The 26,595-nt window shown below is 43.5% G+C and overlaps 1 protein-coding gene across 6 annotated transcripts in view; it reads right to left on the bottom strand.

Moving 5' to 3' along the window:
* Nucleotides 1-26,595, bottom strand: part of LOC139262898 (long-chain-fatty-acid--CoA ligase 6-like) — a 161,629-nt gene that overhangs the window by 92,564 nt on the left and 42,470 nt on the right. For 3 of the 6 annotated variants that reach the window (XM_070878157.1, XM_070878158.1, XM_070878155.1), the window contains exon 2: nucleotides 3,888-4,108. In XM_070878157.1, the coding sequence (XP_070734258.1) occupies nucleotides 3,888-4,082 (195 nt within the window). In that variant the 5' untranslated portion in view covers nucleotides 4,083-4,108. Of the gene's footprint in view, nucleotides 1-3,887; nucleotides 4,109-15,210; nucleotides 15,237-15,880; nucleotides 16,046-16,794; nucleotides 16,820-26,595 lie in introns of those variants that run through there. The other 3 variants (XM_070878160.1, XM_070878156.1, XM_070878159.1) reach the window with 3 other exon arrangements.

Genomic DNA, 26,595 nt, shown 5'->3' with positions numbered 1-26,595 from the left:
CTGCCCAGCGGTATGTCACTCATGAAACTTCCACTGGGCGGTATGTTGGCGATATGTAGCTGTTTTTTGATGAAACTTGTATTTTTCGGCAGTAGTATGTCAATGAAGTTTGGGCCCATGGAGGTTAATGGACATTGTTGAGGCAGAGTAGAAGGATCTGGCTCATGAATGATCTGGGAGTGCTCAAGACCAGCACTGGTTATGAAAGTGGAAAACGTCCCCAACACTGATATCCCTTATTATGAGGACAAAAATTAATGGAAAAGTATAAATACATACATTTTTAATAAAGGTTGCATTATGCTTGCATCTTTCCTGGCTGCAAGCTGATATTGCTTACTCATCAACTGGATATACCATTTGACAATAAAGGAACAAATAGCTCTTCAACTATATTTTTCCAGATATATTACATATAATGTTAATGTTATGTTGAATGCTATGTGTATTAGGTGCTGATATTACACAGTTACAAATGCAAAACAATCTTAGAATTCTGATCACTTCTGAGCTACAGCCTGAAACTGACCAGCACTTTGCAAGATGCAAATAAAAATTAATTTTTCTTTTTCTTTAAGTTTGTTTCTGACATTTCTGCTTCCACCTTAATCCCATGTGTATGTTGAACTTTTATTTTGCTTTCTGTAAAAGTATTAAAAAGTGAATGATAAAACTGGATTTTTACTTCCTGGTTTGCTGACTGTGAGAATTCTTCAATGTGATTGGCTGCTCAGCCTGCTTAATGACATCAGTGTGCTGGAGCCCAGAGAACCCCTACAGATGACAGGAAAGATGAAATCGATGACACAGAGCCCGCTAAAAGTTTGTGGGCAGCTTTCTTTGCTGTCAGTGTCGAGTGCCGTCACTTCGTCACTGACCACAAAATCTGGGCCTATGTATTGTATGCTGTAACACTTAGATCTCCCGACTCACTATGACACTTGTGAATTATCAGTTAACCCATTCATAGGATGCAAATTGTATTTTCTGAGAATAGTTTTGGAACTACCGTTATCCATTAAATAGAACAGGAAGTAGTTACGTATTGATTCTTTGTAAGATTACATCTAATAATTACTCAGATTTTCTGAGACTGTTCTAATAAATTTTAAAATCTAACTAAGTAATTTTAATCAATGTTAAAAAAATTATTGCAGCTCGAAACCTCTACCTAGCTGGTTTTATTGACTTATGTGCTATCTCTAGTCAGATAAAATGAGTAATGAATCAGATGACCTTCTGAACACTTGGTCTTGTATGGCACACATAACCTGAGATAAACTAGGCTATCTTGACTGACACTGGCAACCCTAATATAATTCAAAAAGCATTTGTGCATCTTCTATTGAGTTAAATTCAAAATGGTATAAAACTAAATCAATGCAGTGCAAAACATTGATTGGATCATCAATATATGGTACCACAGAGTGGTTAGATGTGGGTTTGTGCATATATCTATGATCCTCCACAGGTTGAAAGCCTGGCCTTAGTTTTCTCATTTTGTGGGAAATGCCAAGCAGAATCCAAGTGCTTTCCCATTGGAAAGAAGAAAAAAAATAGAGAGTAAAATCATTCACGATACATTTTCACACATTTTGCAACATCTTGTTTCAAACTGGCCTTCAACTGTTTGACCGCTGAACTGCAACTAATATATGTCATGAGGACACAGGGAAGGGAAGGGAAACAGAAAATAGCTCCAAGATTAACAAAAGAAAGAAAATGGTAAAGACTTTTGGGAGAAAAATCATTAACTTCATTGATTCTTAACAACTGAATCAACTTATTAGCAACTCAACGGCCAAAAAGTCCTGCTTGGGGCATATTGATGCTTTATTATCACAAATCCTTTTGGATCACAAAGATCAGAACAGAACGGAGATAATTTGCCTTATTCTTCCACAAAAATCTATAGCTCCCCCCATCACAGCATTTACAAAGATTAGGGACTTCAGCTATGTGGAGAGACTGGAGACTGTAGAGAGACCGGCACTGACACGATGGGCCAAATGGCCTCCTTCTGGTCGTAATTTTCTATGATTCTATGAAGCTGGGGTTGTTCTCCTTAGAGCAGAGAAGGTTTAAATGAGATTTGAGAGAGGTGTTCAAAATCATGAATGGGTTTGATAGAGTAAATAAAAATAAATTGTTTCCAGTCGCAGAAGGGTCGGTAACCAGAGAACACAGATCAAGGCGATTGCAAAAGATCCAGAGGCGGCATGAGAAAACATTTTTTACATAGCGAGTTGTCATCTGGAATGCACTGCCAGAAAGAGTGGGGGAAGCAGATTCAATAGTAACATTCAAAGGAGAATTGGATAAATATTTGAAGGGGAAAAAACTACAGGGCTATGGGGAAAGAACAGGGGAGTGGGATTCATTGGATAGGTCTACCAAAGAGCCGGCATATGCACGATGGGCTAAATGACCTCCTTCTGTGCTGTATTATTCTATGATTCTATGATAAATACAGCAGAGAAAGGAAACAAAAGACGCCAATGATGGACTCAGAGTCCATTTAACAGAAAAATGTCCCAACGTAAAAGCATAAGGAAAAACTGCCACTGATCGAAAGAAAAGACGAGGAGGGATGACTGAAATCTGGTCCAGGTGGTGAGTTTTAAGGTCTTTAACAAGGAGAGAGAGGTGGAATGGTTTAGGGAATTAATTTCAGAGTGTAGGGCCCAAATGGTTGAAAGCACAGCTGTCAATGGAGGAGTACAAGTGGATGTACAAGAGGCCAGAGAGTTTGGGAGTGCCAGGTGATGTAGGGCTGGAGAAGGTTACAGCTATAGGGAGGGGCAAGGCCATGAAGGAATTTAAACACAGGATGAGAATTTTGAATTGAAAGCATTAAAATACCAGAAGCCAATGTAGGTCAACAAGGAAAAGGGTGATGAGTGACCAGAGCTTGATGCAGGATAGGATGGACAGTGGAGTTTTAAATAAAGTGAAGTTTATGGAGGGAGGAAGATGAGAGGCCAGCCAGGAGAGCATTGGATTAATCAAGTCTTGAAATGATAAAGGCATGCGCAAGAGTTTCAGAGGCAGATGGCGTGAAATAGGGGTGGTGATTGTCGATGTTATGGAGGTGGAAGTAAGTGTTTTTTTCGATGGAGGATATGGAGTCTGAAACTCAGCTCAGGGTTAAACAGGACACTGAAGTTTTGAGCAGTCTACTGCAGTCTGAGACAGGGCAGAGAGAAGGATGGAGTCAGTGGCAAGAGTACAGAGTTTTTGATTGGGGCCTATAATGATGCCTTCAAGTCTTCTCCATGTTTATCTAGAAGAATGGATGCCAGGCAAGCAGTCTGATAATACACAAGCAGTGAAGAGCTTGTGCAAAGTAGTGGCAAGGTAGAAAAGGGTGCCATCATTGTACATGTGGAAGCTGACTCTGTATGTCGCCTAGGAGAAGCATATAGATGAGGACGAGGAGGAGGCCAATAATGAATCTTTGGAGGACTTCCAATATGACAGTGCAGAGGTGGGAAGAGAACCTATTTCTGTAGATGCTCTGGCTACAATTGCATAGGTGAGAATGGTACCAAGCAAGCTGGACAAGAGAGAATAAACATTGGAGAATGACGGTGTGACTAACCATGTTGCTGGCTGCACAGAAGTTGAAGAGAATGGGAGAGATTATGCACCATGGTCACAATCATAGGGACTATTGTTTGTGACTTTGATTAAGGCCATTACAGTGTTGGGATAGCGGTGATAACATGATAAGACAGAGTTAAAAGTGTGCATCAAAATTCAATTTTATTCTCACCCAATAGAGCTGTAGGCATAAAGCTATTACTTTATGGTCACAATCTAATCAAGCTAAATTAGTGTTATATTAGCTGTTTTATTGGTGCCATACTGACTTGGACAGGACTTACCTCAATTTCCACTGACTGCCGTGAAAGGTCACAGGGTGGCTTCAGGGGTTTGGGTCTTGTAGCTAGCCAGTATGCTACAATAGCTGCGAATGAAACAATTCCCACCAGTGTTGGTGGAGGAAGGGTACGAAAAAACTGGCTGAATTCATCTAATTCCAGCAGCCGCAGACTCCTCAAGATTTCCTGTGCTTGCATCTTCTCAATGAGTGAGCTAAAAAATTCTGTCACAGAAGGGAAAAACAAAAATCAGTGAGATTACCTTTCAAAATTTGATCGCAGGGAGCTGGGGGTTGAAATCTGCAATAGAAGAATGTGTGCACTATCCAGCAAGACCTTCAGTCACTATTCTGTACAATAATGTAATATTCTGTTTCAGTTGTGCACTGAAAGAAATGTTTGTTCTATCAGTGTGTCACTGTGCAGCAACAGCTATTGTCATTAAAGCCAAAGGCAAAAGACATTGACATCAGAATATGGATGAACATTTAACTAAACATTCAGAATTTACTTTGAAAAATAACTTTGTACCTTGAATAAATGCTTCACCCATTTCATAATATGGTTAACAGTAAAAAAAAAGTGTCATAGTGCATGGCATTCACCCATCAATACTCTCTTCTATTATACAGGGTACTCTAGTTTAACACCTGGGCAGCTCGTTGAAAATCTACTTTCGTGTTTGTAACTCTCGTCACATCTAGTAGAAAATTACTGAAAATGAAAACTCCCAGGTAAACCTTTTTTTTAAGCAACAATAAAAAATAACGAATATTTTCAGATTCAACTTTTTAAAATAAGATAATTGATAAGTAACTAGAATCCAACTTTTTCTTGGATAACTTTGAAAGCAAATACGAGCATAGTGTTCTAGCTGGACTCCACAATTACAGTTGGCATGCACAATAATAGAGCTTAACAAATTGAGGGAAAACCAGCGAGAGGGATGAACTTAGTTAGGAACATGAAGACCTTGTCTCTACAGCCACATTATGTCTATTGGAAAAGTATTGTAAACAGATTAGTAACATCTAAATAAGAAGTTTAGGAATGATACAACATGCTAGGATAACTACTTGCCTGGATGAGTGCAGCTCCAACAACATAAGAAGCTTGACACCATCCAGGACAAAGCAGCCCACTTGATTGGCTGTCCATCCACCATCTTAAACACTCACTCCCTCCACCACCGGCACACCATCGACATGATGCACTGCAGCAACTTGCCATGGCTTCTTCGACAGCACATCCAATACCCCCGATCTCTACCATCTAGAGGGACAAGAGCAGCAGGTGCATGGGAACACCACCTACAAGTTCTCGTCCAAGTCACGCACCATCCTGACTTGGAAATATATCGCCATTCCTTCATTGTCTCAGAGTCAAATCCTGGAAATCCTTCCCTAACAGCACTGTGGGAGAACCTTCACCTCACGGACTGCAGCGGTTCAAGAAGACGGCTCACCACCACCTTCTCCAGGACAACTAGGGATGGGCAATAAATGCTGGCCTTGCCAGCGACATCCACAACCCATGAATGAATGAAAAAAATGTTAGGGAATTCTTGCTTTTGGTTGCAAATTGAGTTTCCAATCTTAACTGTGCCATCATTAGAAGCGTTAAACATTACAGAGACGAAAAATCAGGTAGAATCACCTCTTAATGGTTCTCAGGCACTTCCCAAATTTCAATTTCAGTGTGGCAACAGCAAAATTCAGAGCTGGTCACTTGTCTCCGGAATGCATGAGTGCAGGGAAGCCATGAGAAAAGACTGAAAATATATATTTTTTAAAATGTTCAATTCTTTGTAAACCATGCAATGTCATTCAGCATCAGCACACTGTGTTTCATTCTGTTTTACTGATCTTGATCATGTCTTAATGGTTCACCAACAAGCATCCTATTGTATTTGAAACACAATACACTAGTTCACTGCAGCACACACGAGACTTTGAATCATTTCTAGTACCTGTTACTGTGTGTCTTCATATTAGGAAAATTGTGCTGGGCTACAGGTTCAATGCAAAACTTAGGAAAAGTCATAGCTAATCTCTGACACCCCTGCTTTCCTTTGAAAAAATTCATATATAGTTATACCAAACTCAACTTTGAGGAAGTTGAAGAAATAAATTAGCTTCATCATCCAAGGAAGATACCTCCTTACTCAGCACAGCAGAAGCATAATTGTAAAAATGGAGACAATGAAAGGTGAATTAAAAAGTGCTTTCACAAATAATATAACCTGTGTCTGAGGTGTGTGATAACCCGAGCAGTATTGCTATGTAATGTCACTTCAAATACTACAGATCTGAATTTAACAGCTTAGCAGCACCGTACAATTAGCAACAATGTGAAGACCATATCAAAATGTTGGATTTCCAAGGATAGGAAAATAAGGGGGAGCAATTCAAAGAAACATAGAAAATAGGTACAGGAGAAGGCCATTCGGCCCTTCGAGCCTGCACCACCATTCAATATGATCATGGCTGATCATGCAACTTCAGCACCCCATTCCTGCTTTCTTTCCATACCCCTTGATCCCTTTAGCCGTAAGGACCACATCCAACTCCCTTTTGAATATATCTAACAAACTGGCCTCAACAACTTTCTGTGGTAGAGAATTCCACAGGTTCACAATTCTCTGAGTGAAGAGGTTTCTCCTCATCTCGGTCCTAAATGGCTTACCCCTTATCCTGGTTCTGGACTTCCCCAACATCGGGAACATTCTTCCTGCATCTTACCTCTCCAATCCCGTCAGAATTTTATATGTTTCAATGAGATCCCCGCTCATTCTTCTAAATTCCAGTGAATATAAGCTGAGTCGATCCAGTCTTGCTTCATAGGTCAGTCCTGCCATCCTGGGAATCAGTCTGGTGAACCTTCGCTGTACTCCCTCAATAGCAAGAATGTCCTTCCTCACATTAGGAGACTAAAATTGTACACAATATTCAAGGCCCTGTACAACTGCAGTAAGGCCTCCATGCTCCTATACTTTAATCCTCTCGCTATGAAGACCAACATGCCATTTGCCTCCTTCACCACCTGCTGTACCTGCATGCCAACTTTCAATGACTGATGTACCATGACACCCAGGTCTCATTGCACCTCCCCTTTTCCTAATCTGTCACCATTCAGATAATATTCTGTCTTCCTGTTTTTGCCACCAGTGAATAACCTCACATTTATCTACATTATACTGCATCTGCCATGCATTTGCCCACTCACCTAACCTGACCAAGTCACCCTACAGCCTTTTAGCACCCTCCTCACAGCTCACACTGCCACCCAGCTTAGTGTCATCCGCAAACTTGGAGATGTTACATTCAATTCCTTCGTCTAAATCATTATATTGTAAATAGCTGGTGTCCCAGCACTGACTGAATGTTGCGGTACCCCACTAGTCACTGCCTGCCATTCTGAAAAGGACCCGTTTATTCCTACTCTTTGCTTCCTGTCTGCCGACCAGTTCTCTATCCACGTCATACATTACCCCCAATACCATGTGCTTTAATTTTGCGGGACCTTGTCAAAAGCCTTTTGAAAGTCCAAATACACCACATCCACTGGTTCTGCCTTGTTCACTCTGCTAGTTACATTCTCAAAAAATTCTACAAGATTTGTCAAGCATGATTTCCCTTTCATAAATCCATGCTGACTTTGACTGATCCAGTCACTGCTTTCCAAATGTGCTGCTATTACATCTTTAATAATTGATTCCAACATTTTACCCACTACCGATGTCAGGCTAACCGGTCTATAATTCCCTGTTTTCTCTCTCCCTCCTTTTTTAAAAAGTGGGGTTACATTAACTTAGTTTAGTGCTTCCCGTTAGTGGTGGGAGGGGGGGTGGTAACGGGATGCTAACGGGTTAGTGACTGGGCGCGGCGAATACAACGACGTCCGCAAACTAGTGTCAGTTAATTCTAACTGACTTGGCCTCGAGCGCCTCGTAGATCGTGATGTCATAAAGTGTGCAGCACCCTGTTATCGCCCCGGAGGAGGCGTTGTCAACTCGACTGGCCACTTGGGGAGCAATAATTAAAGGGAATGGTTTTCAGGTAGGCCATCCTTTATTATTTGCACTAGTCTGGTGCCTGCTCAAAGTTTTTGATGTTTCATTGCTGCAGAATGTCCAAGCCCTCCACTTTGAGAGAGTATTTGGGACCGTAATAGCATTTGTGCAGGTCGTCTTGCAGTGCAGAACTGCCGACAAGTAGGTTGTGCACCATCATTGGCCCTTCCCTTTAAGCGAGGGAAGCAGCCACTGATGCCGTTAGCAACGCGCTCCAAATTGTTCAGCACTCTGCTGCTACTGCCCTGCTCTCGGACTTTAACGCCTTAAGAGAAGTGAAGCATCTGCTCTTGGAACACTAAAGCTGAATTTCCTGGCAGCAGTGAATCATTAGTGTCTGGCGCTACTTTATCTACTTTTCAAAGGTTAGCGCCCCCAACCGGGACACTAAGGAATTTCTAACCCTAAGAACTTAAAACAGAAGAACCTCACCATTTTTAATAGAGATGGGGAGCACTTTGTTCTGAAAGTACTTCTCTCGGCTTGCCTTTTCCTTTAAGGATGCAATACAAGTCCAGTAATTATAAATTAATGGTATACACGCGACTCAATTTCCTTGCCATAAAAATGCATTAATAAAAATTAACTGCTATAATTATGTTATAATAAGATTTTTGCATTTCATCAAATCTTCGTCACCATTATTACACTATTTTCACAGAGTCCTAAGCCTTTACCTTATAACTCTTGAAGCACCGTGTGGAACAGTGCAGTGCAGCAACATGTTGGAGCTTCAGAACACTATCAAACAGTAGTAGAAATTAGACTTTTGCCAGATATTCTCCACACCATGAACATCTGTTTTCAGCCATATAATTCAACAGAAGTACAGAGCATATGCCAAGCACTTCCTGGCAAGGACAGAGGGAGGGGATGTCAATTTTGACCATGCTTCTGCATCTCTAAGCAATTGGCTATAGATCACCACTGGCAGAGAACTAGGAGTAGATCACCTGCCTGACTGTACAAATGCAAAGTGTTAGCCTTGGCTCAATGGTGGCACTCGTGCCTCAGAAATCAGAGAATTGTGGGTTCAAGCCCCAATCCAGAGACTTGAGCACATAATCCATGCTGAGAAGTCATTGCAGTAAGTGAAGGAATTCTTTACCATTGGAGATACTGTGGGAAATTCCGACCTAAAAAACGTGTGAGGGTAATTAAAGTGGTAAAAATCTGAATTCTGATCTGAACCCTCCTCCAACTTGTCGGTTTTACAGGAGGTGGGATGGTGGTGGGGGGGTGGGGCCGTCCAATCTGCTGCCAGGAGGAGGGTCATCTATTTAAATATTATAATGAGGCTGGAAGCCTCTGCTTTAACTTCCAGTTTGTATTTAACTTCAGCTGGTCACGTTTTGCACGCCTCGTGGAACTCGCCAGCTAATGGAAGGCGAGGACTGCTGCATCCAGGATTCAGGGTACCTGCCTAACCCACCCTCGCGATTGGAGACCACGCCCCCAGACCTATGATTTTCCCACCCCAGGCCTTTGATCCCTCCCATCCCCCCGCCTCCCGCAGGCCTCCAATCCCTACCACCCAGGCCTAAGATCCTCATCTCCCAAGCCTATAATCTCACTCGCCGCCCCCCCCCCCCCCTCATTCCACCCATGCTGCTCTCGGCCCCCGATCCTCTTTGCACCGCACCCCACCCCAATCTTACGCCAGCCGCCAATCCTCCTCTCAACCCCCGCCACTCCCGATCGTTCACTGGCTGCCGATTCTCCTTGCAACGCCCCAATCTCTTGTCTGCTACTGATCCTCCTGGCACTCCCACCCCCACCCCAATTCTTAGCGATGCCCCAACCCCCGTGCTGGTCCAGGCACTCTGCCTCGTGCATCTCCAGCCGCCCCTCCGCCCAACCTGCGATCCACACCCAACGCCTCCCTTTGCTTCTCCGCCCTTCCTCCTAGCCCTACGATCCCGCTCTCCCTCCTCTGTGTGACCTAGTGCCACAGACCTACCCATCTGGAACCAGACAGCCTCTCAATCTGACTGCGGGTGGGAAATAGAGGCTTCCGATGCAAATCAGGTCCTGCCGTTAAGTTAGGCAGAGCCTGCGGGAAATCCGTTCTCCCGGGTTTCCGACCGCTTCAGAGCCCATCCGCCACCAACCAGTCTTCCCCATTAAAATTCAGCCCATTGTCTCTCGGATGAAGTGTTAACCTATTATGTTAAAATGTTAAACAGCTCTGGTGGATGTAAAAGGTACCATGGAATTTTCCCAATGCTCATGGCCAACATTTATCCCTCAATCAACATCACCAAAACAGATTATCTGTTATTTATTACATTGTTGTTTGTGGGATCTTGCTGTGCACAAATTAGCTGTCTCGATTACACCAGCGACTACACTTTAAAGTACTTAGCGATCAGTGAAGCCCTTTGGAATGCCGAGGATGTGAAAGGCACGATATGAATGCATGTTCTTTCTTTTGTATTGGGTAGAGACAGCATTTTGAACAAGGAGGGGAAATAAAAGTAGTAAGATGATGAATATCTTATCAAATAATCACTAATTAATGGGCTAAAGTTACAATTTTTTGAGATTTTTTTGGGGACATTAAAAAAAAACCTGTAGCCTGATCACAAATCTCCACTTAAATATCAGCAGGCCATAGCTATTGCGCTGTTTTAATTTCTGTTGACTTTTATATAAGCGTTAAATATTGCAGCCGCAGCTGACATGACTTATATGAACACTGATTATGCCATTTCACGGTATTATTTTCAAATTTGGAATTTGTTTGATCAGCTGCCGTTTCTCCTCCACATTTAAAAATAAACCAATTGGTCTCTTCTGATCACTCAATTGTTAAGTGTGGTGTGGTGCTAACTTCAACTAATTAGGAAAATCCCAAATTTTGTCCCTGGGCTGTATGGAGTTTGCGAATCTAAGCCAGAGCAGCAGTTGTTGAATTACAATTAGTATCCGGAATATAATGCTTAAAATCTTTTCCGGTTTCCATTCACTGCCAAGTGCTCCTTGCTGAAAAAATTAGTTTGTATAGCTATCTGATGAGGGCAAGATCAGCGTTGACTATGATGCATGAAGAGCGGCTGCATGAATGGTGTTTCAGTGGGCTGCCAAGATCTGTGAAACCATACCCAGCATGAGATGCTTGAGATTTCTTTTTGGAACAAAAGGATCACAATAAAGTATCATGCCAACTCTTACTCAAAGAAGACATTCAATGTCTAACTTTCCTTCTTCCTAGAGCCAATTTTGTAAAAGAGACACTGCTTGAATAGGAGAAAGTATGCAAAGGTTCCGCTCCCATGACAACAATAAATATTTTCCATTATTTCATTTCTACTTAGATAAGTGTGCAAATTGACTCCCTTGCTCGTGCACCTTACAAGATTGAAAAGAGCTTTAGCTACCTGTTTTATACCAGTAAGCTGTCCATAAGCTATGTACAATAGATGTTGGAGAAAAGTATTGTTTTGAAAATCTGGGTGTGATCTGCTCACTGCCTTGAGTCCAAGTATCTTTTGCATGTTGGCAAACTGCCGCCAATACCAAATAATCCTTCATCAACATTGGGCGGAGGGGAAAAATAGAGCATATCTCGCTGGCGCTAGTTGCTTTCTCAGATTTATATTCAAGGCCAGTTGGGAGCTGTCTTTGACTTTAAATGACTAGTTTTGCTGTGAACATTCATAAACTTCTTTTCACTGTATATGATGGGCTGTTTATTGATCTTAATTTTGGATGCCCCACCATCCTCCCTGCTAGGCAGGAGCGGTGTGCAGGAAGGGATTAAAATCAGGCAAGTCGAAATACCGGCCCCAGGCCACTCCGTTCCTGTCTGCTGCTATTTTATCTTCATCGACTTTCAAGTTGATTGAGGATACCGAAGCCTCATGATTGGTATGTTATCCTACGGTCCTATGATGCAATTAATGCTAAGGGAAGTCCTGTCCATTGGCCAGTCGTTAGAGGAAATCTGGTGGGATTGTCTGAAGATTGAATAGGTTGTAGGATGTAAAGTGGCAATGAAGTGCAGGCAGTTGTATCTAGGCTTGTTGATTCTGAGTGATCTTGCACTTTACAAATTGCTGATTTCTGATACTTTGGCCTCCATTTTGCTGTTGTCTACACACAAGTGAATCAAACAAATAATTAATGTACTATTTCCCAGGGTGTGTCAATACAGATCTTTTCCATTGATGACAACAAACAAAATGAGAGCGCTTTGGGGTTCACAGAAATGGCTCACTCTCAAGTGTAGGACATCATTGACTGCACTCAAGTTGCCCGTTAGTGCACCTCAGAACCAGCCAAGAGCTTTCATGAACCACAAGGGGTTTCATTCCATCAATGCGCAGCTTATATGTGACTGCACCAAATGCATCATGCAAGTATATGCCTAGTTCCCAGGCAGGTACCATGACTTATTCATCTTGTGGCAGTCAAATAACCACCCAACCCCCACTTTTCGAACCTGGTAGGGATGTTCAGGAATGCCTGCTCAGGAACAAGGACTACCCCTTTCAAACAGGGTTCATGAGACCCCATCATACTTGAGCAGATCAGGTATAACAGCCATTCCACCACAAGGTGGTCATCAAGCTTACCTTCAGGCTCCTGATGGTTCAGGTGCCTTGATCAGTCCTGGTTAAGGAATGGGGAAAAGGAGGCGGTATGCTCACCTCTCCTGATCTAGTGATGTCATTGATCTCCTGTGGCACTGGATCCAGGTCCTCAGGATGATGCTCCTGCTACTAACTTCCTCTGCCACCTCCAACCAGGTTTTCTTTGTCAGGCTGCTGTGCATCCTCTTGCCACTTTTAGGGAACAGCACTTCCCTCCTGGCCCTGACTGCTGCCACTGAGGTGTCTGAAAACCCGAGGGCAGCCTTACCCCTCCTTCCAGCCATTTCCTAACTGCCCCAAAGTAATAAAGCAAGCAGTCTTAAAAATTAGTGAATCCAGCCCCCTCCTTGAAGAGGTACATTCACGCTATAAACTGGGAGACGGGTTTCTCACTAGAATATGCGTGGATTAGGTATGCGGGTGGGCCTGCTGCCAAAATGATCAGCCAGCCAGCCCACCTCACTTTAGTTTGGACTTCTGTAGGCTGTACTTCGGGCCCCGCTCATATTGAGCGCAGGCTTTCCGGCAGGGGCTTCCCAATGCATCAAGCATTTTATTGTGCATGACAATCGGCGTACTTCTGTAGGCTGTCCCATCAAAGTCCTCATCTGAGTCCTCTGCAGCAGAACCTGCACTATCCTTGCCCCCTGCCCTGGTGGCAGTCCACTTGTGCCTGGTGTCTCACCATGTGCAGATCCCACCTCTAACCTATTCTCTACGTACAGTGTCAGTGCAGCATTGGAATAGTCGATTCTGTGGGCAATAAAAGCATAGATAAGGGTTTCAGCATTAGATAGGTGGGCAATGTTACAAAGGTGGCAGAGATGATAATAGAGATGATCTGGGGTCGGAAGCTCAGCTCAAGAGTCAAATATGACGGCGAGGTTGTGAACAATCTGGTTCAGGTTGAGATTGTGGCCAGGGAAGGGGATGGAACTAGTGGCAAGGAAATGGAATTTGTGGCAGAGGCCAAAGACAGTGGGGCTTCGGTCTTCCCAATATTTAATTGGAGGACATTAGGGATGTTGGACCAGCAGTCTGACAACGCAAATGCAGTAGAGGGGTTGAGAAAGGTGGTGTTGTCATCGGCGTAAATGTGGAACCTTACGTCATAATGTCACTGATGGGCAACATATACAACAGCAAGAGCTTGCATTTATATAGTGCCTTTAACATAGCAAAACATCTCAAGGGGCTTAACAAGAGCGACAACAATCAGAACATTTTTGACAACGAACCACAGGAGGAGATATTAGGACAGGTGATCAAAGGCTTGGTCGAAGAGGTAGGTTTTAAGCAGCACCTTGAAGGAGGAGAGAGGTGGAGAGGCTCAGGCAGGGAATTCCAGAGCTTAGGGCCAAGGTAGCTGAAGGCATGTAGATGAGAAACAAGATGATTTGCAGGAAATTTGAGTGTAACTTGACATTGGTAGAACAGTTGCATTTTCGGGTCTAACTTCCGGGTTGTATGTTGGCAGAAATTCCAGGTCAATGATTTTTGCAACAGCAGTTTGCAAAATTTATTGTTGTAAGTTTCCAGAAAATCATTTTTTCAGACAAGTTGTATTCTCAAAACACTGAATGACATCTTCCTTTTTCATGGATAGAATTTGTAATGAAGCATGAGGCTACATGACTATAAAGAACAACTCTCTTACTGATTTTATTAACAGGTGATTTATCTTACTTTTTCAAAAAATACCACTTTGTTGTACTTCAGCCGTTAGCCTTACACATGTACCTAGATACTTTGTAACCCATACTGGATCAAAAACCTCACAAAATTGTCACCATGTGCAATAGCCAATGGTTTCTGAGACACTACACCTAACATGATATTTCTGTGCTCCAAAACAAATATCTATCTACCAAAAATCTGTCAACAACAATTAGTAGTGCCTTTAACATCAAAACATCCCAATGTACTTTAAATGGGGGTGGGGAGAGAAAATGAACAAAGGAGCAGGACCTGAAAATGACTGAAAAGGAAAAACTTGAGTAGAAGGCTCAGGTCTGAAGAGGCAGTCAGCAGTCACATTCAAGTGGACACAGAAAGAGATCTAAAGACAGGATCGCCATGATGGAGGATGGATAAGTCACATGCATTAACTTTTGACCGGTTTTAGGAAAAAGAAAGCTGCCATTCTCTACAACATCCACCGTCATGATACAATAAATCCCCAAAAGAAATAAATCAGAGATCCAATTAGAATTCACTTGTAGTAATCTGAAGCAACCAATTTAACTGTTGAAGACCTATGTAAATTACTTTTTCCAAGCACAAATTACTTCTTCCCTTCCTCTGAACATCTTTCATGTTTCATACACATGGCAAATATATGGCACTATGCATCAAAGACTGATAAAAACAAACAACTACTAGTTTCACCAAGGCTGTAACAGTATGTTTCCGCCTCTTTCACACCAAAGCATTCTTATGAATGAGCTAAACCCCTTTCTGTTGACCCCTGGAGGGTAATGTGATGAATGGACATTGCAAAGCCCGACATCGCTATTCAGTATTCTGCACATTAATAGTGCATTAGACTTTCTAGTTTATACAGGCACTCCAATCAGATTTTAAATCTAAACTGTTGATATTTCTTAAATAACTTTCAACTTTTTAACGCTGGATATAATGTTTATGAAAAGAAACTTACTAGCGAGCAGTGTAGTAATACAGCCTGCTAAAGATCCAGTGTACTGTGCCACAGGACGGTGGAACAAGGGCTTAATCCACAATTCCTCACACGTTAAATAGTACTGGGTGCAGCAACTTGTGAGGCAGCCACTGTCAAAAATAAATTGGGTACTTTCTCATACAGAGGAAGGGAGAATTTGAATGGCAGCCACCCCAGGCTGGTCTCGGACCTGTGTTGGTTTCACAGCAACACTGGCAAGGACTTGAGAACAGGCCGTCCATCCTTCCTCTCAGCCAGAATGCATCAGATTGAATAGGGGCCAGAGAAAGACAGAGAGAAGAAACATACTTTAAAAAGGGAGCCTTACCCACAATAAAATAAATTACTCCGTTTCCCCTCCCAAAAGTATATATTTTGTTTGATGCAAACATTCCACTGTATATGATGCAAGAAGCACATCAGATTTCTGAATCTGTTCTACAGCTATTTTCAAGTATTTAAACTTTTTTTTTACAGATTCCATAATCATAGGTTTTTTCTTAAAGAGAAATACGTATTTAAAAAAAATCTTGCTGCCAAAGAATCAAGAACGAAATCTACAAGGAGGTATGATTTATAAAACATTATTAATCCAAATCTCCTTATTAGCAAGATACTAAACTATGCAGCTTCTTGAAGAAGATTTTACCTCACACATTCAGCATCCTTGGTGGAGCAGCAGCTCTGGGCACTTCCCATTTGAAACAAGACGTGAAAATCTCTTTTATACATGTGGAAGGAAGAAACGTTACAGCACGTGAATCATCCGAATGCTGCTTTAAAAAAAAAAGGCAGCTAGGTGCCAAGTCCACACTTTGTAGATCCAAGAATACACGACCTCACACTACTGAATTCATCCAGTTACAAGACAGCAAAACCCCCCACTCTGAGATAGCCAGGCTTATGCCCGCGAGTAAACTCTGCATCTGATTTGCAGCAGGCTGCTGAGTGGAATAGCTGACTACGTCAGCCCTGCCTTCCTGCCTCTGTTAAACTGCCAAAACAGCTAAGCTCCTCCAATAACATCTTTTAACGCATTAGAAACTAGTGAGGAATCTTGATGTTGGATCAGAGAATTTAATCTTTGCTGTCAGCTTAGAACACACAATGACCTCTTGAATCAGGCCTTTGATCTACACTAATTAGCATATCGGGGCCTTTATTTTAACCCATTTTTATTAGACACTCTCAGTTTGGGTAAATTGTATGAAGTACTATCCCTACAGTACAATTTCCACTTTAACATTCAAGACAAGACCTGTGAGATGTGATTTGTAGCCCATGACTAATCTGATAAGTAATGAGTATGAAGTAAAAAGAAATAAAAACAAAAAATGCTGGATACACAAATCAGGTCCATCACTTTCAAAATGATCAGCTAGTTAACATTTCGAGTTCAGACCCTCTGGCGCAACTGCTGCAGTTAAAAATAAAAATGTTCTCATTGTGCATTCTGTTCATGCCATGTATGTTTAAAAATAATGAAGTAAACAATTTGGTACGGCCATCAAATATAATTGGTTTAAATTAGTGTTGTCACCAGACATTTAAAAAGTATCAGACCTGATAATCACTGACGATACAGGTGCTGGATTTCTTGGCCTAGAAATTTGATGGCTGGGAAAGTGATCGCCGTGAGAAAGTAAACTGTGCCACTTAATAGCAGCATGCAAAACCTGTGCTGCCTGCTCATTAAAATGATTCCTGCATGCAGCTAGCACCAGTTCATTGGCTGCATACATGAAAGGGGGGCTGGATTTCGGGAGGCCACAACGCAACTGAAAGGCAGCCTTAAAGGGGACGTGCATTGTGGCTGTAGGAAGTCATGCCATTCATTTCTGCAGTGAGATGGCCAAGCTGGGAGAGAATGTGCACCGAGGTTCTCTGCTGCTGCACTGGAGGCCTTGGTGCAGGAAGTGGAGGGGAGGAGGGATATCCTGCCATCCAGGCATCTGATATTCAGGCAGTAGGAGGTGGTTGCAAGTGAGGTGAATTCCAGCAGCATTATTCTGCGGTCATGGAAACAGTACTGGAAGAAGTTTAAATGATTTGACAAGAGTTGCCAAGGTAAGAACACTGTTCAGTTGGCTGCTCATCACAGCTGCACCACTCACAGCCTCATTGACTGAGACACACACAGCAATCCCATCCTCCATCATCCTGTGCTGCAAACAGTAGAGCATATTAATTTATTATTCATCCCACCCTCACACAGTCAGCACTATTGCAAACGTCACACCCACAACTCACACACACACTGGCAACTATTCACCACAACAGTCAAAGTACTTACACATCTCGCAAGACTGTCACGAACATACGTACCTTTTTCTTGCAGGAGAAGGTGGCACATAACACAAGGTAACAGGCTGCCACTGGTCGAGGAGCAGTGCGCTTACATACCCCTTTCCCTATTGAGACAACGGTGCTAGCAGTAATGGGAAGAGGCCGAGTGGAGGCTGTGGCTACTAGTAACAATGGAGGATACGTTGAGCAAGGTTTTTTATTTCTAATTCTCCTTCCTCTTCTGTCTTCTTCCTCATTCCACACAGTATACATGCTAAGCTTTCAATACACACTTCCTCCTCTCTGGTCTCCCACACACCACGACCTAACCTTTGCCCCATTTTTCTTTCAGCTGGACAGAATGTGGAGGTTCCTGAGCAAAAGGAGCAGAGTGACCGTGAAGATGCACTGTCATTTGATGAAACGTTTGCAACCACCAGCTCAGATACTGACACTAAGCAAACAGTGTCAGCCGTGGCTCAGTTGATAGCACTCTTGCCTTTTGATTGTGGTTGTGGGTTCAATTCCCATCTCATAGATTTGAGCACAACATAATCTAGGTTGACACTCTAGTGCAGTACCGAGGGAGTGTTGCATTGTTGGAGGTGCCATCTTTCAGATGAGACATTAAACTGAGGCCCCTTCAGCTTTCTCGGGTGGAGATAAAAGATCGCATGGCACTATTTCGAAGAAAATCAGGGGAGTTATCCCCGGTGTCCTGGTCAATATTTAGTCCTCAATCAACATTCCTTAAAAAAAACCCGGATTATCTAATCGTTATCATGTTGCTGTTTGTGGGATCTTGCTGTGCACAATTTGGCTGCTGCGTTTCCTACATCACAACAGTGACCACACTTCAAAAGTAGTTAATCAGCTGTAAAACGCTTTGGGAAAGGTACCAAATAAGTGCAAGTCTTTTTTTTTTAAAAAGAAGCTAGGTTAGAGGAAGGATCTGCATGTAGAAGACTCACCATATACAAGTGTGCAAGAGCAGGGGATAGGAGGCCACAAATTCCCCCTGCTGGAGGGAGAGGTTGCATATTAGTTTTTCTGCAGACTGAGATGTAGACTTCAATGAGCTAAGGAAATGCTTGGTGCACTGGGTAGCCAGCTGGAGAACTTGTACACAATGTCGTGGAGCAGGGAGGAGTCCACCTCCAACATGGTGCAAGGCTTAGCGCAGAACATTGCGCCTATCTTTTCCATCGTGGAACAAGTGCTCACCCCATCAGCACCACAGTGGGATTCACCATGGTGGAGCGCCTCATGATTAATCTGACAGCTACTATAGCAGCAAAATGTGACATCATTTCTAGGCCCTTATTGGCCAGATTTGCAATACAGTGGTCTTGACACATCTCATTGAAATTAAGGCTCTTGAGTCTATTTGGCTTCGCTCTATTTTGAGAGTCCATTTAAACTGAAGCTTCTTACATGGTTGGTTACTTACAAAATACAAATGGCTCTAGTTTTGAAAAAGACACATGCAACATCAAAATCCTGATGAAACTGGTTTAATGTGCAATATGTTCCTTTCTGGACTGTTTCCAATTCAGTTGGAGCCAATGGTGAAAAATTACTAAGACCAGCTCATGACAAGCTGCGCCACTGATGCTGTAATGGCCTTGGAATGTTTAAACGAGTCCCTCGGAATCGAGGAAGACTTGCTTCCACTCCTGAAGTGAGTTCTTTGGTGGCTGAACAGTCCAATCCGAGAGCCATAGACCCTGTCACAGGTGGAACAGATAGTCGTTGAGGGGAGGGGTGGGTGGGAGTGGTTTGTCGCACGCTCTTTCCGCTGCCTGCACTTGATTTCTGCATGCTCTTGACATTGAGACTCGAGGTGCTCAGCACCCTCCTGGATGCACTTCCTCCACTTAGGGCGGTCTTGGGCCAGGGACTCCCCGGTGTCAGTGGGGATGTCGCACTTTATTAGGGAGGCTTTGAGGGTGTCCTTGGTTGCGTTTCCGCTGCCCACCTTTGGCTCGTTTGCCGTGAAGGAGCTCCAAATAGAGCACTTACTTTGGGAGTCTCGTATCTGGCATGCGGACTATGTGGTCTGCCCATCCGGAGCTGATTAAGTGTGGTCAGTATTTCGATGCTGGGTTGTTGGCCTGAATGAGGACGCTGATGTTGGTGCGCCTGTCCTCCCAGGGGATTTGTAGGATCTTGCGGAGACATCATTGGCAATATTTCTCCAGCAACTTGAGGTGTCTACTGTACATGGTCCATGTCTCTGAGCCATAGAGGAGGGCAGGTATTACTACAGCCCTGTAGACTTAAGTGCATGAAGCAATAATTTCTTCTATTAGAGGATTATGTTACATTACTGAAATATCTTGGGGTGGAAATTTGGACACGCCTCAGTTGGGGCAGTGTCCCGGGCAGAGCAGTAAATTTTGCGGCACCAAATGGTTTGTGTCTGCCGCTGCAAAATTCATCAGCTGGGCCCGGAGTTTGGAGCGGGGTGCTATGGGAGGCGACCTCTTTTAGGGCGCTAGGTCGGCTGAGCAAGGGAAAATCCTGAGCTAAAGAGCTGGCCTCGGAGCACCATAACAAAGGCCTAGGGGGAAAAAAACCCTGAAAAAAACCCACCAAAAACTTTCCCAATACATAGCTCACACCACCACAACATAAAATCGCAAAAAAACTCCACTTGCCTGAGGTCGGCATTACTTTCACAGGCGTTCCCACCAGGGCGCGCTACGGAGCGCTAAGGGTCGGGCGGCAACCAAAAATCGAGCCAGTATCGCAACCAGGGGCGTTGCACACTGGTTCGCCTCTCCTGGGCGGTACTGCTCCACGCCCCATCGATACCGGCACCGAATGTCCCGGCGGGGTGCTGGAGCTGACCACCTGGGCGCAAGTGCTTTCCACCGCCATTGCCTCCCTTCCGGGACGCTAAGAGGGGAGGCAGAAGACCAAATTTCCACCCCAAATACTTTACATTGGTATGTCATGCATAGTTTAACTCTACTACATTATGACTGATCTGCCACATATTTCTCATGGTATTTTTTAGTAGAGAAACTTTAAATATACTCTCCTGACTGCCAAAATTTTTGTAAATTTATTCTCAAATTTCTCTTAAAATAAGATATTTCTGCAGAAAATTAAACTTCAGTGCACAGTGACTTGTCTAAACCAATAATTAATTGCAGATTAATTTCAATCATTTATTTGCTAGATTTCAGTAACGATCTGCCATTTTTTTTAAGCTCATCATGAGCCAGTCTTGGTAATTTTTCACCTAGCATGCAAGCTACATATATTAGGCTGCTTTCTTGTCAGGTTAAACTTCTTCCTCCATTTAGAGCAGCACGTTCCCAAGACAGGATGATGAAAATGGGAAACTCTGCAGTGCTGAACTTTCTTTCACACTCTACACGCTACCTCACTTTGCTTTACGCACAGGATGATAACTCTTAGCAAAATGGACACAGGCAGTTATAATGCAGTTCAACTACACAAAGCAGCTTTTCATTCACCTTCAAAAAGAAACTATGTTCAAGAACAAATGTTTAGCAAAGCTGTGTACACTTATTTGCAACTTCACAAATGCCACAATGTAAAGCTTGTTGAAATCAAATGCCACAATGTAAACCTTGCTAAAATGCATCATTGTGGTAATTGGGTGTGACATTATTCTGGCAAAAAATAATTTTCTATGCCCTTTTTCCATGAGGACAATGCTCCTTAAAAAATTTTTTTTTTACTATTATTTAAGAAAGAGTAGAAACATAGGTTGGGGAAAATGAATGCATATTCGCCACTAGATCACCAGAGATTACATTTCCCCTACTCCACCACAACTAAATTAAGAATCATAGAAACATAGAAATTTATGGTGCAGAAGGAGGCCATTATGTCTGTACTGGCCGAAAAAGAGCTATCCAGCTAACCCCACTTTCCAGCTCTTGGTCCATAGCCTTGTAGGTTACGGCACCTCAAGTGCATATCCAAGTACTTTTGAAATGCGCTGAGAGTGTTTGCCTCTGCCATCATTTCAGGCAGTGAGCACCAGATCCTCCACCACCGTCTGGGGGGAAAAAATTCTCCTCAACTTCCCTCTAATACTTCTACCAATTATTTTAAATCTATGCCCCCTGGTTATTAACCTCACTGATAAGGGAAATAGGTCCTTCCTAATAAACTGAGGCCCCGTCTGCCCCCTCAGGTGGCTGTAAAAGATCCTATGGCACTATTTTGAAGAAGAGCAGGGAGTTATCCCTGGTGTCCTAGCCCCCAAAAATGATCTCAATCAACATCAGTGAAACAGATTATGTGGTCATTATCACATTGCTGTTTGTGGGAGCTTGCTGTGCACAAGTTGGCTGCCGCGTTTCCTATGTTACAACAGTGACTGCACTTCAAAAGATACTTCATTGGCTGTAAAGTGCATTGGGACACCCGGTGGTCATGAAAGGCACTATATAAATGCAAGTCTTTCTCTTTCTTTCTTTCTTTCTATTTATCCACTCTATCTTGGCCCCTCATAATTTTATACAACTCAATTCGGTGTCCCCTCAGCTTCCTCGGTTTCAAAGAAAATAAACCCAGTCTATCCAATCTTTCCTCATAGCTAAAACTCTCCAGTCCTGGCAACATCCTCATAGATCTCCTCTGTATCCTCTCTAGTACAATCACATCTTTCCTGTAATGTGGTGACCAGAACTGTATGCAGTACTCTAGCAGTGGCCTAACTAATGTTTTATACAGTTCTAGCATTACCACCCATCTCTTATATTCTATGCTTCGGCTAATAAAAGCAAGTATCTCATATGCTTTCTTAACCACCTTATCTACCTGTCTTGCTACTTTCAGAGATCTGTGCTCATGCACTCCAACATCCCTCCGTTCCTCTACACTTCAGTATCCCACCATTTATTGTGTATTCCCTTGCCTTGTTAGCGCTGCCCAAATTCATTACCTCACACTTCTCCGGATTGAATTCCATTTGTCACTTATCTGCCCACCTGACCAGTCCATTGATATCTTCCTGCAGTCTGCAGCTATCTTCCTCACTATCAACCACACGGCCAATTTTTGTATCATCTGAAAACTTCTTAATCATGCCCCCTACATTGAAGTCTAAATCATTGCCAGGAATTTAATTTCTTCACAATAGAATAATTTTTCTAAGATATTTTTGAAGCTGTGATTACAGTCAAAGATGGCAGCCTATTACCAGTATATTAGTGGCGAATAACAGAGGGATATGTGGAATGGTGGCATGGTGGCATGCACATGCAGAGGGATATTTCATGTCCAAATGTTGTAAAATTGTGCCAAAGTTAGGTCTCTGTGAATTGACCCAAATTGCAAACTGAGCTTTGAATGCAGTTTACACATCCTAACAAGGCATCTTACACCACAATATCAAATGAATAAAGACAAAGCAGTGAAGCATTAGCCATGCTCAATCAGCTCCGTTGGGTGGGCCACATCGTCCGCATGCCTGACACGAGACTCCCAAAGCAAGCGCTCTACGTGGAGCTTCGACACGGCAAAAATACATACACACAGAAAACTTTAAAAGTAAGTATATAATATAGGTACGTTCTTTAAGTGTATAATGTAATCCCAGTGGTCAGATAGTTATTACAGAAGCTGCTTGAGTTTCACTTTTGCAGTTTATAATGGAGCTGAATTTGCAGCACCTACGAGTGCGTACATGCCCATAGGGTCCCTGCAAGTTCCAGGTTTAGGCATGCATGAAACCCAGAACTTGAGGGGGCCGAAATTCACGCCCGCTAGAAAGCTGGCGCACATTTCATTTTTTTAAAGTTTTTACCATCGGGTCTAATGAGGTGGGCTCTCGATCGATTTTCATCCGTTTGACCTTTTTTTCCCCCCGAGTGCACCGGAAGCCAGTCATAAAGGGGGCGGAAGTGCAGTGGTAAGTGCTGGTGAGGAACAGAAGTAGGGGCGAGACGGATTCTCTGCTGCTGTCACTCAGCAGCAGGGCGGTAGTGACGTCATTGCACATTTATGTCACCGCGTATCTCCCCGGCTTTAAAGAGGAGATAATCGATGAATATTTAGCATTCACTGCTCATGATGCGGTCTCCTCTACATTAGGGAGAACAAATGCAACTTGCGTGATCGCTTTGCTGAACATTTCCGTTCAGTCTGCAAGCGTGACCGAGCTTCCGGTCACTTGCCATTTTAATTCACTGTCCAACTCCCATTCCAATCTCTTGGACCTCGGCCTCCTACTCTGTTCCAATGAAGCTCACTGGGAACTCTCGAAACAGCACCTCATCTTTCAATTAGGCATTTACAACCTTCTGGACAACATCGAGTCAACAATTTCAGATGATAACCACTGCTCCAATTTTTTGGGCAGCAAGTGCTGGTGTTGCATTTACAGCACCTCTATAGACCAATATTTTGTTTCTTTACTTGTCCCATTTCCACCCCTCTTTGTTATTTAATCACTCCTGCCTTCCACCCTATCACAGACTATCCCTTTTGTCCTTTCCTCACCACCACTCCCCAATCCTTCCTTGACTTTGTGCTAGCTTAAAAACTGTTACATCTCTAACTTCTTAAAGTGAAAGGTCATCAACCTGAAAACGTTAACTCTGTTTCTCTCTCCACAGACGTTGCCTGACCTGCTGAGTGTTTCCAGCATTTTCTGTTTTTATTTCAGATCTGTAACATTTGCAGTATTTTCCTTTTGTCTCATTATAATAGTGTGTTTCCAGGTATTAACTCAGGATTCAGATGGCACTGATGAACCATTCTTGTGCATTAGGAAGTCAATGTTCAAGATATATTTCTGTAACATCGTTTAGGCACTACCCCTCAGGAAACACATTCACAGCCAGCCGTCATTCTTAATATGCAGTCTGAGCCCCGTCACAAAACATTTTCAGTATTTTCCAATTGCATTATTCTTTGAACAGCATGAAGCCGATCACAATGGTATAAAAGCTCAGATGCATCCCGGCTATATGTTGCAAATGATTATCCTTTCAATTTTAGCAGCTGAAGGACATTTGCTTTTCAGAACTTTTGTTAGTAACAACTCATTGCATTATACAAAGCAATAGTCACAACTTTCAAGGACTCTAAAGAATATTAGGCTGCTTTGTTCTTGGCAGCCCTCTACATCACGCCACTTTCAGGAAAGCCTGTCAATGGAGAGATTTTACTTCAAAAGCTAGAATTGCCCAGCAAAGAATGCTCTGCAGCAAATGATCTGCCAACTGTATGAAACAAATCCTTTTAAAGATAAATGGGATACTTACTGCAATCAGACGTAAGATAAATGAGATAAAACGACTGAACCAGTAGTCATAATAGAAACATAGAAATTTACAGCACAGAAGAAGGCCATTCCGGTCCATCATGTCCGTGCCGGCCGATAAAGAGCCACACACAGTGAGGTCTTTGGATGCTCTGATAATGACTCCACGAGGCAATGTATTGTACTTGAACTGTAGTGACCTTAGTCCTTTATTGATAACTCCAGAGTGAGGATCACACATGGTGGCCTGCCTTTTATACTAGGCCAGGCACACCTGTACAGGTAACTTACAAGTCTCCCACTGCAGTGCCCTCTGGTGGTACATCATATGTAATTGTACCAGCAGTAAACGTGTAGAATACATGACATCACTCTCCCACAAGACGTTAGTGCAAATTGCCTTCTTGCATTGACTGTGCTCTGGGCTTAGCTCTATCTGGTTGACCCTTCAAGGGTCGTTTCCATCTTGGGCGAGTGGATGGTGTTTCATTGGCAGTAGACGTGCTGGTGGTTTCTGTTTGTGTGTCCATGGCCACTCCATTCTCTCCCCCACCCCCCCCCCCCCGCCCCTTTACAGATTGTGTCAGGGGCTCATTACAGTACCTTAAAGTCCAAAAAAGAAAGATTTGCATTTGCAGCCTCACATTCGTGGTGCCGTTGAAAGGCAAGTACCTTTGACTGGTGAGGTACATAATTGATATACACTTGGAGTCAGAGCTGGGGTCAGTACTGGTGTGTGAAGACAAGCTAGTTCCAGAACTGCTGGATGGTGTCCAGGTAGTCTGGTGGCGGCCCGGTGCCCAGTGCTGGCAGTGGGAACCCGGTTGGCTCAAGTTGCCTGCGCTCGGAGCTTTTGCCGTTGCCCCTAGTGTCGGGCAGGTTCACACATGCCTGTGACCTCCCTGTCTTCTCCTTGCGGCCCGGGTCGCTGCTGCTCCCTGAAGAGCTGTCATCTAGCAGTGCACAGGGAACTGCTGACTCGCTTGCCTGGGCGTTATTTGGTTTGGGATCCTGGCTGGTCCCGGTCCCATTTGGGAGAACCGTTGCGGGTGACCCTTCATTCCCGGGTATGGCCTTGGTGGCGATAGGGTCTGGGGGCTGTGCCTTAGCAGAAGCTTGTCTTTCAGGCTCGTGGCATTTGGAGCCGTCGGGTGCCTGAGAGGCGGAGCTGATCAGGGGCAGGGTATCGATACCAGTGCCGTTACCCTCCTAAAATCACTTGCTCTGCAGCTTGTATGTATTGGCTGCTTGTGGCCACACTCCATGGTGCATAACTCTGGTCCGAGGGATGCAGGCTACTACATTGGGTAGCTCTCTGGACCTGTGTGCTCCCGATGGGTGTCTGCCCGCTGCATTGACTGAATGCAGTTGAAATCCTACATCGCACAACGTTTCATTACTCATTGTAAATAACCTGTAGCTTCAATCGCGATCGCGATCGCGCGACTTTGCTTATTGCATGTACATAACTCTGATCATCAATTACACATTTTACATCCAACTCACAGTTGCTCTTACATTGATTGAGAATGTGGAACTGCCCCTTTAATTGTAGTGGGTTGCAGGCCTCCTTTAAGAGAGCCTTGCTATCTTTACCCCAATCCTCTTCTCCGTTTGGTGTCATGTGTTGCTCCATCAGCGCTGCGCCTCGTGGTCTGGGCGCCATCCTTCCTCCATCCACAATGTTGACTGCGGTGATCCTCTTCTCCCAGTGTTCTGCCACCAAAGCTGAGAATTCGCCTTTGAATCCAATTTTCTTTCTCCGGAGTCCTGCCACTGGAGCCTGGAAAGTGCGTTCGGGTCGTCTCAGCTGGATCATCTCC

Source organism: Pristiophorus japonicus, chromosome 4, assembly GCF_044704955.1.
Source record: "Pristiophorus japonicus isolate sPriJap1 chromosome 4, sPriJap1.hap1, whole genome shotgun sequence".
Lineage (NCBI taxonomy): Eukaryota > Metazoa > Chordata > Chondrichthyes > Pristiophoridae > Pristiophorus > Pristiophorus japonicus.
Note: the sequence above shows the minus strand (reverse complement) of the source record. Positions and strands in the feature narration are given on the sequence as shown.